Genomic DNA, 14093 nt, shown 5'->3' on the forward strand with positions numbered 1-14093 from the left:
GGTAAGCCAGTGTTGGAGACTGTTGAAGAATATAAAACTCAAGATGCAATGCGTTGGTTCACAGAAGGCACATAATCCATGTTCACTTACATTACTCGTGGATACAAAAGTTGCATCAAGCATTCACATCATCCTTGTGAGATGAAGCACTTCATTTCCTCAACTGAGGCCAGTGTCATTGGCATGTAAAAGGGATGGATTGGCAGGATTGGAATTCTCCAAAGGAAAATGGACTGCTGGCTGAGAAACAGCAACCCTCTTAGCTCTGTGTCACAGAACCCATGAGGGGTCCATCTTTAAGAAAGGTTTGACATTTCGGGAAATGTTCTTTCTTGCTGTGAGTGAAATAAGATCAAAACCACTCTCATGTCTATATGGTTTATATGAAGCAGCCAGTTAGCTTAGCTTAGCACAAATACTGGAAATAGGTTTCATATTGTTAGTTTCATCCGTAAGAAAACTGAAGTGCAATATGCCCCTCAACTTATGGTTTTATGGGAGATGATGTCCCAGACAATTTGTTTTGGCCGGGCACAGTAGCTTCTTCGTTTAGTTGTCAACATGAGGTTGCCAGGCAACCAGTGGAGACTGCAGGATGCAACTTTGCCCAATTTTGCTGAACTAAGCTATCCCTCCTAAGCAGGGCCTTTATATTAACAGTACAGAAATAAGAGTGCTATCATTCTTCTCTCAGCAAGAAAGCAAATATTTTACAAAATGTCTTACTATTCCCTTAAACTAGCAAGCATTTCAGATTAGTCTCTCCGAAAGACTGCACATTAGATGGCTATCACCACACACTATTAAGGTCATGAAATTTGAGTTTTTTTATAGACCAATCATCTTTATCATCCTTGTCGGCTTTCCTGATTTAAGAGGAGGGCGGAAGCAGCATCATATCCTTGAGACACTGAGGTGAGAGGTCCCTCTTGAGAGACGAGGTCCTGAAAATTACATTGATAGAACCTCACAAAGAGTGACAGGAAACACTTGGGCCGCAAACACTCAGGCTGAAGTATGCCCTTAATGTGCATCTTAGAGCATCACTGAAACCCTGTCTTTAAAATCTACAAGAGACAAATAGGCAGACAAAAGCTGCTGGGGAACCTTCAAAACAGAGAAGGTGAGGCACAATAGCTTGTCAAACAGTGTTAAAGTATGACAAAAACAGGTGGAAGGAAAGACCAACAGAGACTAAACGACTAATGTGCACAGCCACCGTGGCACAATAAATCACAGCGTCCAGAGAGTAAACATGATTAACCTGTGGAAACACTTGCCAAATGAAGTAAGAAGATGAAAGAAGCACATTTTGGACTACAGTGATTTTTATACTAATGGGAGAACAAAGCTTATGTCATATCACAAACTAACACAGCACAAAAGGCTACAGTCACTTTGTTCACTAGCTGATATTGAACCTGTATTAAGTATCATCTAATGGCCAGTGTCGGCCACTTTGGATTTCTCCAGCTACAGCACACTTCATTATTCGAGACTGGCGCCTGGAAATATCGTGTTAGACAACAAAAATGGAATAAAGTCACACAGCAGGGCATAGTAACACTTAAAGACATAATTTCTGCCATTATTCACACACATTCCAAGAAGCTTTCTTTTTTCACAAATGTACAAGGGAACAAGGCCTTTACAGCAGTGGCAAATCTAGCTGACAGGCCTTTCCAGGAGGAAAGCGATGACACTGACTTGGTGGAGGAAAGTGAGCCCACAGGTCTCCAAAACAGAAAGAGAAGGACCAGGTGATGTCAATGCTGCTGTCCAGTGATGAGGAACAGCTGAATGAAGAGGGCGTGAGGTAAATAAGCGATACAGGACAGCTGGAATGGTGGCCAAAGAACAAGGAGAGATACCCAAAGCTGTCTAGCCACGAAAAGAATCCGCAGCATCCCATCCAGCTCCACACCATCAGAGAGTGAATTCTCCAAAGCAGGTTTTATTGTCAGCAAAACAAGGAGCGCACTTCTCACAGTGAAAGACTGGCTATTTTGGTTTGATCTGGTAGGCTAAAAGGATTTCAAAACCTTTTAGCCAGTTCTAATTAGATTTTTGGACATTGTGAACCACTGCAGTGCTTAGAGCATGTTAGGTCTCTGTGGTGTCATAATTATTTTTTATGCATCTTCTGACCGTTTTTTTTAATTATTGAAAATAATACCTAAAATTTGGATTTTGAATATGCGTGGTCCTCCAAACTTGCCGGGGCCAGGAAGCGACGATAGCCATTAGCAGCAGCTGTGAGTCGAAAACGTGAAAGGCGGAGCAGTATAGCCTGTATGTCCCTTACCGGCTAACGTATTCCAAGATGGCACATCATTCTGGAGCGTCTACCCCAGTTCATGCAAGCGCAAATGTAAAATTCCAAGCTAATAGGAATACTTGAAATTGATGGTGGTGGTCAATAGTCATAAAAAAGGACAAGTTTGTGAAGGGCAATACAGATTTTGATAATGAACAACTACAAATGTTACACACTGGGGCTTTAAACCAATGTCACAAATGAGAATATGGATCAAAACAACAATTACCACCTCGTGGTTGTATGCCTTCACAAACCAGTGAATTTGCAGTTACATCCATGTTTCTCCAGACTCATAATATATGTAGTCATGATATTTCCTGGCTCAGAATGGGCCTTTTGAGGGGTGGGCACATTAAGTCGGGGGGGGGGGGTCTGGGGGTCGTCCCCCAGGAAATTTGGAGCGTAAAAGACTTCAATTCCTGCATTCTGATACATTTTTAGGTAACAATTTATTGTAAAAACGGCTATATTTATGGTAACGAAATCACAAAATTCTGGTTGCAGGTAACAATTAAAAATATTATATTCAGTATTCCAGTAAGGGAGCTTCCACATCCGGAACATGGGCCCGCATACACTACACTTGACCCCAGTTGTTTAATCAGTAGGCCTAATATAATATTTAATATTAGTAAGTCTCAGAGGTCTTCTGACAAGTTAACCCAAAAAGGATTTATTTAAAGTTAGTGTCAGTGGAGATATAAAGTATCTCATTGTATAAAACCTACAGGCTTATAGGCTTTTCCACCCCTGGCAAGAGTACAAATTGTAAGGTCCTCAATGAATACAGTTTTTGGCCAAAACTGGTCAAATGTAAGAACATATAATATTGCCCATCATAGGCTGTAGTCTAAAAATATATGTACTTGCTTAAGCATGCAAAGACTCATTAAGCCCATTACAAAAACTCATTAAATGTTTTATACATGTGTTGTAACCACATTTAAATATTAAGGCTAGAAAATCCTTGAGGGCATTAATTACTGTGACTGTGGGTACTTGATGATGAGCTGCATCTTGCACGTACTTTACTGCTTTAACCATTGTCGCAGTGGTGAACACTGTTTTGAATGTCAGGAAGGACAGAATGCAAATGCAACCAAAAAAAGTGATTGGCTGAAACTATCAGTGAGATTAAGTTACATTAAAAAGGTTTTTGAAAGGTTTTAGCAATATTTCCTTGAGGAGGATGGTGTAACGACGGTGACATTGGGCTGGTACAGGCAGTCTAACTAAACACTGAATCAGCCAATACTACTTATCAATTAATATTCAAGCTAGTATAGTTTAGCTGGAAAAAACCCAGTAAGGTGCTAGGGGCCTTTAATACTTAAACCACTTGCTTAACTAATAATTCAATGCATCCACTGTGATACATGTTGACAGATCTAATAAACATTATATTGTAAAAATTAAAACAATGAACCTTGTTTTACTGTCACATAACAGTCAGCCATGATCACAACAAATATAAATTCAGCACCAGTTACTGCATGCCTGTCTTCTCATATTTAATGATAACTGAAGCATACAGTATTTTACAGATGCTGCCAACTTGCTTCAACAACACAGACCATACAGCACTATGGGGGACAATCACAGATCAGTGAGCAGCAGCATAAAATCATCACACTGGTTACGTTCAAAAACTATTTCAAAAAGGCCCTGAACACATTGTTATGCTGAGCTGAATCCACAGTTTCAATCATTTGCACACGTTGAAGTGTAAGTTATGTCATAAACATTCCAATTTTGAACAAAACCTTTTCAAATGAGCTTAAAATCAGATCTGAATGAAAAAATGTAATCAACTAGGAAAATTATATAAAAAAAAAAAAAAAAAAAAAAAAAAAAAAAAACTTAAGTTACCGGGGGGCTTCTGAAGATATAAAAATATGGTCCTCTCAGTGCCAGGAACTTGAATGCTGAGGTTCTACCAGCAGCGTTTCCCTCTGGGCTTTCACATGCCCAGCCCATGTGAACAATCTGCAGAGATGGAGGATGACATTGACACGTTTACTATTTGAGAGAACTGTGAAAAAAATATACACAATAGACCTCTGTACTTGCTCAATCAACAGACCAGACACACCAGAATAGGAAAATGTGAACAATCGAAGGGGTTGAGTTAAAGAACTGCAGTGAGGCATCTTTGACAGGCTACATCTAACAGATACCCCACTGTACAGTGGTGCTGCAGTCTCAGCTGAAAGGCAACAGTTAACCTCGTATCTACCTCAGATTGACTTGGGAGGCTTCTCTGCTTTCCTCTTAGCAGCATAGCTGTGCTATATGTGCTGTGCTGCATCTACACTACATCTTGTGATGAATAATGCACATCAATTTCCACATGCTGGTCCCGACTTCTTCCTGACCACCTGACTGAATAAAGGCTAATTTAAGGTTCTGCCGAGGCTCCACACAGCTTTCGCCGTAGACTATGTAAGTGGCCCGAAGTTTATACTTGTGCGTTGGTGTGTGCGTCGATCTCTTTAAGAGAATAGCAGGGCCGGCATGTGTGTGTGTGCGTGGGGAGTGTGTGGAGAATTCTTTTGAGAGGTGCACGTCAGGCTACGGCATAGGGTCGGTATCTCCACGTACCTACATGCATACCCACGGTGTCAATATAACGCAGAAGCATAAATCGGCCTTAAGTGTTCCAAAATTGTTTCCAAGCTGTTTATTGCCTATGGATACATTCAGAGCTGCCAGGACAGCTGCAGTTGTATGCAGATTATGCAATTTTGTACATCTGTATAATATTTCCTGCAAAGAAGGGACCTCCACAAAATCTCTCCATCTGGAGATAATAAATTAAACTTTCTTTGAGCCATTGAGCCAATAAGTCCATGGTACTTTTAAGGAGATATTCAATTATGACCTCTCAAAGCCTTTCCTGTCTGTTTCTCTACCAGCAGTACCAAATAAAAGGTATTCTTAGAACTGCCAGCAGTGACATAATGTGATAGTTGTAATTATGTATCTGGTTTCAAAAAGATATGTTGGACTGGTATGCAGAGTTAGGCTACTGTCAGCATACCTGATCATCTGAAGAGCAGTATTTGTTGACGATTTTTATCTGTATGAGAAAACAAAACAAAAAAACATTAGTGACATATGAAGTTTTCCCCCCAAAAAAACTATTAAATATGTAATTTCATAATAATAGGTATCCTCCTGACCCCGTAGATCATCTGGGAATGATATGGTTGAGAGATAGTCATGAGTTAGTCATAACACACACACACACACACACACACAACCTAATTATACATTTTTGCTATGAATCTGCAGATCTAAAGAAGCTTGACAGATAAAGATAGAACAATTTTCCATTTTGTGTAAATTATTCACACATTTATGTATATTCTGTATATCCAGTGAGTTTTGGTTTGCTAACTACTTGAGTACTAGCATAGCAACTAACATTCATCATGTGAAATTATGTGCCATAACAAAATTCAAGTTTTTTCATTTCATTTGTTTTTTTAAATATAATGGCTAGTATTAATTCAATAAAATGCAATACTTAATTTAATCTCAAGTAATAACATTTGATTGTACTGTATAACATTTGACTATTTAGATTAAAAAACCTAAATGACAACAGTGCATGAACTGGCAGCAAAGAATTACCTGGCAAAGCAGTTTCACTAATTACACACACACACACACACACACACACACACACACACACACACACACACACACACACACACACACACACACACACACACACACACACACACACACACACACACACACACACACACCTCGCAAATGATCTAGACTTTACAATAAGGGATGCACAAATAATGGCTAAACATATATACAGTATAATATAGTATGTACAGTATACAAATGTTATGAATATAATCTGGGTTTTTTTCATTTAAAAAGGTTCAGTCAGCAGAAAGACTTAAGTTTGTTCGATGAAAAATGTAATGTGAAAACTACCTTGAGGCTCCAAGAAAGTAGGATGTTAAAGTCTTAGGAACATTATTTACCTTTTGCAATGTGTATCTTGGAGGTTATGATGATGAAAAATGTTGCAAACTAGTGCAAAACATTTTCAGACTGAATAGACCCCTGCTGTGTCAGCATATCACGCTCAGCATGATCTCTGCTCCTGTCTCGCCTCACCTCAGTTACAAAGGGAAGGTAAATTGTCACATGAAATCCTTATATAATTAGGCACCAACAAGCTGTCCAATTCATTCTGCTTTAGTCCATCTAAAAGAACATCAAACAGCATAAAGTATTTCTCCACCCTGCCAGATGACCGTCATCCACATAAAAAGCACATGACGGACCCCAAGGGTGTCACAAAGTCTATTTGAAGGTTGTAGGTCATTAAAACAAAAGTTCCGCTCTCTCCCAAAGCCGGCATACAATTACATCCTGATTGGCCATTTAGCAATCACACTCCACGTCCGTAATTAGGTGATGCAGGCATGAATTAATCACACTTTTTAAAAAAGGCAGCTGTGCAATCGACGAGCATGGGCATACAGTACGTCTGCATCCCTACCAAAAATGCATCACATCATCAGTGTGATAATCAAAGTGAAATAGGAGGAAATGAGACAGAGAGGCACATGCAGAATGACTACTTTGCAGTCATTAATTAGGCATAAGAGAGGCTCTTTTTGTCAGCAGAGAGGGAGAGGTGCCACTGTGACTCAATGAGTGCTTGACAGGAATAGTCTATTAAAACCATGTTGCCTTTGTGGCTGTGAAAAATCACAAGGGGAAATACATGTAATAACAGTGGGCAAAACATTTATTGTATGCTTTTAGGTTTTCTTTATTAAGATGGCGTTATCGACTTTAAAAGTCGAAGAGTGGATAAAAGGATGAAATTCACCATCTCAAATTTTGTAATTCCATAAATTAATAATCTGCCCATTGTGACTATGATAGACAAATCAATAGATAGATTGATAGATCGATCGATAAGATACCAGATTCTCGAAGAACAAATAAACTGAAAATAGACTACATTACCCAATGTTATGCCAGTGGTTATACTGAAATTATCCCCTTGGTTAAGTTACTGGATGTCAAAAGAGTTCAATTATGGTCACACATATTTAAAATGATCACAAATAGGTGAAAAATCACCTTTATTATTAATAAATACTCACAGGAAGATCCAAGCAAGCCTCTAGTTTTTAGAGATGGACTTACGTTCTCCTGTGTCAAGTCATTGATATTTGTAGATATTGCTTGGAGCCAGTCAGTGCTTTCTGCTGCAGTACAAAATTGAAGAATATTGGTGCTGGCTCCATCCAAGGTGAAGACTTCAAAACAGTTGGACCTGGAGGAGGATAGAGGTCAAAATTAGGTGCGGAAGATTAAAAAGACCTCTTGCACAAAGTCTAGCTCGAGCTGCTCGTTACTTCTGTCAAGTTACTTTAAGCTGTAAGACTTGTACTGCATTACATGCAGTGGAACATCTTTCATGAGCTTGATAGGCTTTTGACACCTAGTTATAAAATGTCTTCCCAACAGATGCTCTGGAGAGGCACTTCATGAGTCAATTATAAGGAAACATGGACAGATGCTGTCTGTTTTTAACAGTGTGGGAGTGCACATGAATGTACTGTAGGGGAAGTCAAAAGCTTAAAGGAATAGCTCAGCATTTTATACGCTTTCTGGAAGTGAGTTCGATGGGAGATCAATACCACTCTCGTGTTTGTATGGTAAATGTACAGTAGCCAGTTAGCTAAATCTACAAATTTACTAAAAGAACTTAACAGAACTGAAGAAAGCCCCCTGCATGACATCTCCAAATTAGCTAAGAGAAGTCAAAATTATACACCTCGCAGTTCCATTTCAAGAAGAGATGGGGATTTTATTATTTTACAGCGCAAGTTATTTTGTATTTGGCATAATTTGCATAAATGTTTTGGATTCTGATATCTCCTCAGTGTGCCTTGAGGTTAAGTGCAGTGCTTTTCTGACAAAATTAAATTCTAAGTAGATGGGGTGCGGATCATCATCATCTAAAGAGAGATTGCACTCATCACCAAAATATAACACTTTTTGACATTTCAATCTCAGTGCAGCGTGCCGCTGCACTGAAATTTAGACTCAGATTTAGACTCAGATAGTGGTCACTAAACATGGACACCCTTATGTGATGGTTAAGCAATCCCAGAATTGGCAACATTAGGAATAATTTGCATAGGAATGTTGAACATTATGGTAGTGCACATGAGAAGCAGGGAGATGTTGTGCAGGTTTGTGAGGTGAAGGCTGATAAACACAGAAACAATAGGAGGCATCGAATGCGCAGCATGAAGAGGGAAATCCTCTAAGACAGCTCCCAAACCAAAACAGTTGTTCCTTTACACACACACACACACACACACACGCACGCACGCACACACCTCAAGGTTAGCTGTTACAAAGTCAGCATTCCTAACAAATCCTCTAGTGAGCATGACTTTTTATACTGTATATGCAATAGGCTTGTTAAAATCTTATGTTCCGCTGGCTGTGTACTGACCCAGCGCCTCTCCGGGGGTGATTTTCACTGGACTTAAATTAAATGTTTTGCTTAAAAAAGGGTGCAATTTTTTTGTGTCCGGTAGTGTGCTTGACCCAAATTAACATTGTGCTGTAATTTGTATGACTATAAAGCATCTCTAATTGATGTTCGGAATTCTTTAAAACAATGCTCTGTAAGCACAGTACTACTGTACTGCAGAGATAAAGTGAGCAACTGATGAAATGACAGACAGAATATCAGTCAGATTCCATTCAATTAATGCAAAAAACCTTTGATAGCATGCAGTAATGGGGGCAATGTAAGAAGGGATGAAAGTGCAATGAATGAAGAGCTCCAAAGGAAGTAATTAATCAAAGTGGCATACAGCTGGTGGATCAATGTCAGGAGAACACAACCCTGTCAGATGAAGCTGCTAAAGTTCTTCCACCTTCAGTGAGCAGGACTGAAATCCTCACTGAGAGATGGGATCTAGTGAGATTCTTTCATACATCTACAGCGCTCCAACGGCACAAACTATGCCTGCTGATTATGCAGTTATAAATCCTTTGAGGCAGACCAGAGACGCATCACCTGGTCAACATGCAGGATGATACATGAATATATGGGGGGTTATAAGTGATTTTGGAAGGAATCCAACTGTTCGTTATAGTGTGCATTGCAATGAGAGAGAAAATGTGCCATGTCTACTGATTAGTGAGGCGGGGAAAAGGCATGCTTCGGGGCATTTCGTTTTCAGCATAATTAATGACAGAAACGGGTTTACTTTTGATTTTCTACAAAGAGAAAACAAGTTCAACTTCAAAAATCATAATAGTGATCAAACTAGTAACAGCGGGAATTAAGACATAGGACTGGATCATCAAAGTCTAACATGATATCTTTTTAATACATTTCAATTTAACCAATGGCTACTACTGTATGCAAAATGCCTACTTTTACATAAACTATTCATTTGCAAGTTCCCTTCCCTTTCAAATATATCCGTTTTGACAGCCTAAACAAAAGGCTGAGAATAACTCGCTGTCAGACTGTGGACCTGGTCTGACACCTCAGTGTTGCCACGAGAATCTGTGTAAAGGAAGGAAACAAGGTCTGTTCTCTGCATTTTCACTATCAGCTACATGTGGCCTTCTTTTCAGACTCCTTTTAAAAAAAAAAAAAAAACATGAACAAAAGAACAATTCCCCAGTTCCACTCATGGAGTGGATTTAAATTTGGGTAATAAAAAGAAAGGCTTTGAGAAAAAACTATTTGTCATCCCATATGGGAGCATACTAGCAAGGATTGCTAGAACATTGTATATTCTTACAGACACAACAACAACCGGGTCTGCAGAGTCCACATCAACATTCAACATCAACAGTCAACAATACCTTTCCATTAACACTAAATGGTAGCTCCTCGTGCTTTCCCTGGAACTGGGACTTATAGTGATCACAATTGACACTCTTCAATAAGGAATGATTTACTGTATGACTTTAAAAAGGTACTTTAAGGAACCTTTAAGCAGGGCCGTTGTCTCAGACTCATCTTTGACTCGTTGGTATTTGGACTCTGACTTGTCTCGGACTTGGTCATTGGACTCGCCAAATGTTCTAGCTGGTCTCGACCGAGTCCGGCACTACATGCTTTTGTTCTAAAGTGACTTCCTCCTTCAAAACAAAACCATTGATGGTCGCCTGGAATACGCCAGGCTGCATCATACACCTCAATCATCAGGTATCAATCATTTTCATTTTGGCCACAGACACAATGTCAGAATTCAGCTACTATGAATTCTTCAGGACAAGTATTAAGTTCAAGAATGGGAACATTTCCATTTCATATTTTATCCTATAGTGTGTTACTCTGCACTTGCTTTTTTGATTATTACAAATAATAAAGCAAAATTATCATATTTAAGTAGAAGATATACTGTGTCTCACATCACATAAATTATGAACAGGTAAGCAAGTGGTCTTGAAGAGGATTCTTTTTTTTCCTGTCTCGGTATTGACTGTCTCTCATTTGGACTATGTCTTGTCCTCTAACCTCTTTGGACTTGGTCTTGACCTGGTCTCGACTAGTCCTGGTCTTGGACTTGTCTTGGACTCGTCAAAGGTGGACTTGACTACAGCCCTGCCTTTAGGCCTTGCACATTCCAGCTGCTTGCAAATGTGTTTATTTACCAAAATTAGAAAAGCTTTACAGACATAATACCTTCTGACGAATACATTAGCCTTATCAAGTTTACCTAAGTATTAAAAAAAGTGGAGCCAGAAGCTTAGTGACGTAAGGACTAGCAGGGCTAGTTGGTGAACTGATGTAGCTGGAGAGCTAACCAGCCAGACTAGTGCTAGTCAGACACAATATAGCTCCCAGACCTTCTCTCTATGTTCTCTTTACTGCTAATGGCCAATTAGCAAACGTATTAGCTCGTTAGCTTAGTTAGGTTGCTAACGGGACAATAAGTTTACACAGTGTATTCAAGACGTTATTTGTAACTGTGGAAGTTTTAACTCCAACAGTCTGAGGCGGTTTAATAAAAGTGAATGGTGCAACACCGCTAATAGGCTACAGTACATCCTATATTTTGGACTCTCCGGCTCTCCGGCCCCTCAAAGGTCAGTATTGTGAAGACAGCTTGCTATTGGTCAACGGTACAAACTTACTCGCCACCAAAGCTAAACTCCACCCTCGGGCTGCCAACTTTTCAATTTAGTTTGGAGTGAGATTCGGTATCGGGGAAGTTGGTGCATGTTATGAGTAGGTCTTCTAGGACATTACCCACTGCAGGCAGGGTTGTTGGACTGGGGGTGGAAGGGGTACTGAGTAGTTAATTGATGTGACAGCAACAATAACAATTCTATATATTCTGATAATGCTGTTTTTTCATGCATTGATAATTAAGCTAGGCAGAATAAAGCTCTGTCTGTCATGACAGTTAGTACTATACTGAAGGCCTTTCCTTTACACTGGTGAGTCTCTTTACAGCCATATCAAGGCAGCAGGTATCTCTTCCATCAGCAGTCTCTTAACTGTACAATGTTGCACACTGTCAAGCCACAATTAGGCACAGCAGAACCACTGGTTACATGTTTTGCAACCAGCATTTACTGTTGTAAAAAAAGCGCTCTTTCTGGTCCCACCCTGTGCCCAAGTGCGCCTGGAAACAGAGCTAACAAAAGTGTGGTTGGGACACCCTGACATTACTTGGCAGGGCGCAACCGACAGCGAACTGGCCGCGCCGTCATGAAAATAGAGCCTCCCGTGTCCTCTTGTGCGCACAGAGCAGCAACTAACCATCGACTTGTAGAGAAAGTACAACTGGCAGCTGATGATCCTGAGGACAGACAGGGTGGACATCTGAAACATGATGCATCATTAACAACATGTTGAATAAAACACCACAGTAAGTGGTAATCAGCCCGTAACGGTCTGTGTGTTTAAGATTGTTTTTAATTATTAATGAACTTGTGCTGTGAGAGCGTGTGAAAGTGTCAATTGCGTGAGTCTCGTGTTCAAGGTGTGGGAGTGTGGGAGTGTGGGAGTTGCAAGCCCTAGTCACTGTCGAGACATCTTGCTATTGGTCAACGGTACGACTTAGCTCATCACCTAAGTTAAACTTAATGCGTAACATTTGCACAGCTCAATTTTGCATTACCTTCCACTCGAATTAATTTTGCCACAAAATTTCATATCTTTAAATCCTAGTGTGACCAGACATTTATACGCAGAGACATGACACAAATAAAAACATTGGAGAACACAATACAGGATCAACAAAAGACCCAAACCTGCCCTGCCTACTGTGAGACAACACAACATTATTTGTTTCCATGTTTCACCCTTAGCCTAAACTGTAACAAAACTACTTATGTGTGAACCATATGAAAAATTGTTGGACACACATTCATTTTAAGATGACGTGATCAATAGATTTGAACATCACAACTTTACTTTTACCGTTTTTATAACCATGTTTGACAGAAAACTCAGCAATAAATCTGATTCCAACTTTTAATTTAAAACAATAATACATAAACATAAAGTAAGAATTAAAGTTCCTTTGCCAGTTTGCTAACTGAAAAATACTATACACATCACATCTGTATTTAAAAAAAAGGTATAAAAGGAGCAGTTTACTTTACACTTGTGGCAATAGATGTATGTTTATACAGCAGAGGTTTGTTTCCACACTGTGCTATCAGTGAGTGATGGTGACTTTGAAAATGTCCTGCATAATCCTTGATTTCTAAAAAACCTGGGTGGCTGTTAAGGTGCCAACCAAGCGGCTGGCTGGGGGTCCTTTGTTGCGTGCAACTGTCATCTGGACAAAGGCTAAAATCCACTTGTGTTCTGGGAAATGTAAAAGGCAATTGGATTTTCAGTGTTTCAGATATAAAGCCACACCATACATTGTAATTTCCCTTGCAGGATTAATAAAGTATTATTATTATTATTATTATTATTATTATTATTATTATTATTATTATTATTATTATTATTATTATAACCCTCAGTTGTAGTTTGTAGCTGTGTTCTAAAGTTCAAATTGTTTTTTCATTCCACATTATTTTGTATGTCACTGATAAAATGAGAAATGTATTTTAGCCACAGATCATAGCAGCACTAGATTAAAGAAAGAAAGAAATAAAACAGTAAGTGTCAGCATGTTCCTCTGAGATCATCTTGTCAAAGATTCAGCAGTTGACCCCTGTTAACATCCACCACAATGATCTGATCTGTATGTGTGAATTCTGGTATGTCATATATGTCAGCCATGTTTTGTAGAGCAAACTCTACTGGTGTGCTCTCTGCCTCCAGGGCTTCTTATTGACTGCACTCCGCTATGTCTGATTCAGCACTGGGTTGATACGGCTTAGTGTAAATAAAATCCAAATCCCATCAATACATTTCTTCAATATTTCACTCTGCACTAATCAGTGATTAAACCATTGATTGGATTGGCAGAATTATTATTACAGGGTTGTTGCTTTATCCTAAGAAAGCCTTGAGGCAAAGAGGTGTGAGCACTGCTCAGCCAGGGATGTGGACTGCGGAGCAGCTGTTTTACTGTAGGCGGACATAGTGATACAGTAGTAGACAAGTGAGTACATTTACTTACATGTACTATGTAATATTGTGGATATATTTTAAACTTCATATCAAATTTTTTTTATTTATTTTATGCTCATTTTACAATCTAAGATTTTTATGGATCTGCTATAGAATTACAGTGAGTTTGTGGTCATTCAATAGTTTTTTTATTTTTAA

The 14093-nt window shown here is 39.2% G+C and overlaps 1 protein-coding gene across 1 annotated transcript in view; it reads right to left on the reverse strand.

The window, feature by feature from the left end:
- The window catches only part of sntg2 (syntrophin, gamma 2), an 80483-nt gene that overhangs the window by 17446 nt on the left and 48944 nt on the right, over positions 1-14093 (reverse strand). Inside the window, exons 10-12 of the mRNA XM_039786469.1 lie at positions 7511-7640; positions 5361-5399; positions 4190-4306 (exon numbers count right to left, since the gene is read on the reverse strand). Coding sequence (XP_039642403.1) covers positions 4190-4306; positions 5361-5399; positions 7511-7640 — 286 coding nt within the window. The remainder of the gene's footprint in view (positions 1-4189; positions 4307-5360; positions 5400-7510; positions 7641-14093) is intronic.

Source organism: Perca fluviatilis, chromosome 20 (genome assembly GCF_010015445.1).
Source record: "Perca fluviatilis chromosome 20, GENO_Pfluv_1.0, whole genome shotgun sequence".
Taxonomy (NCBI): Eukaryota; Metazoa; Chordata; class Actinopteri; order Perciformes; family Percidae; genus Perca; species Perca fluviatilis.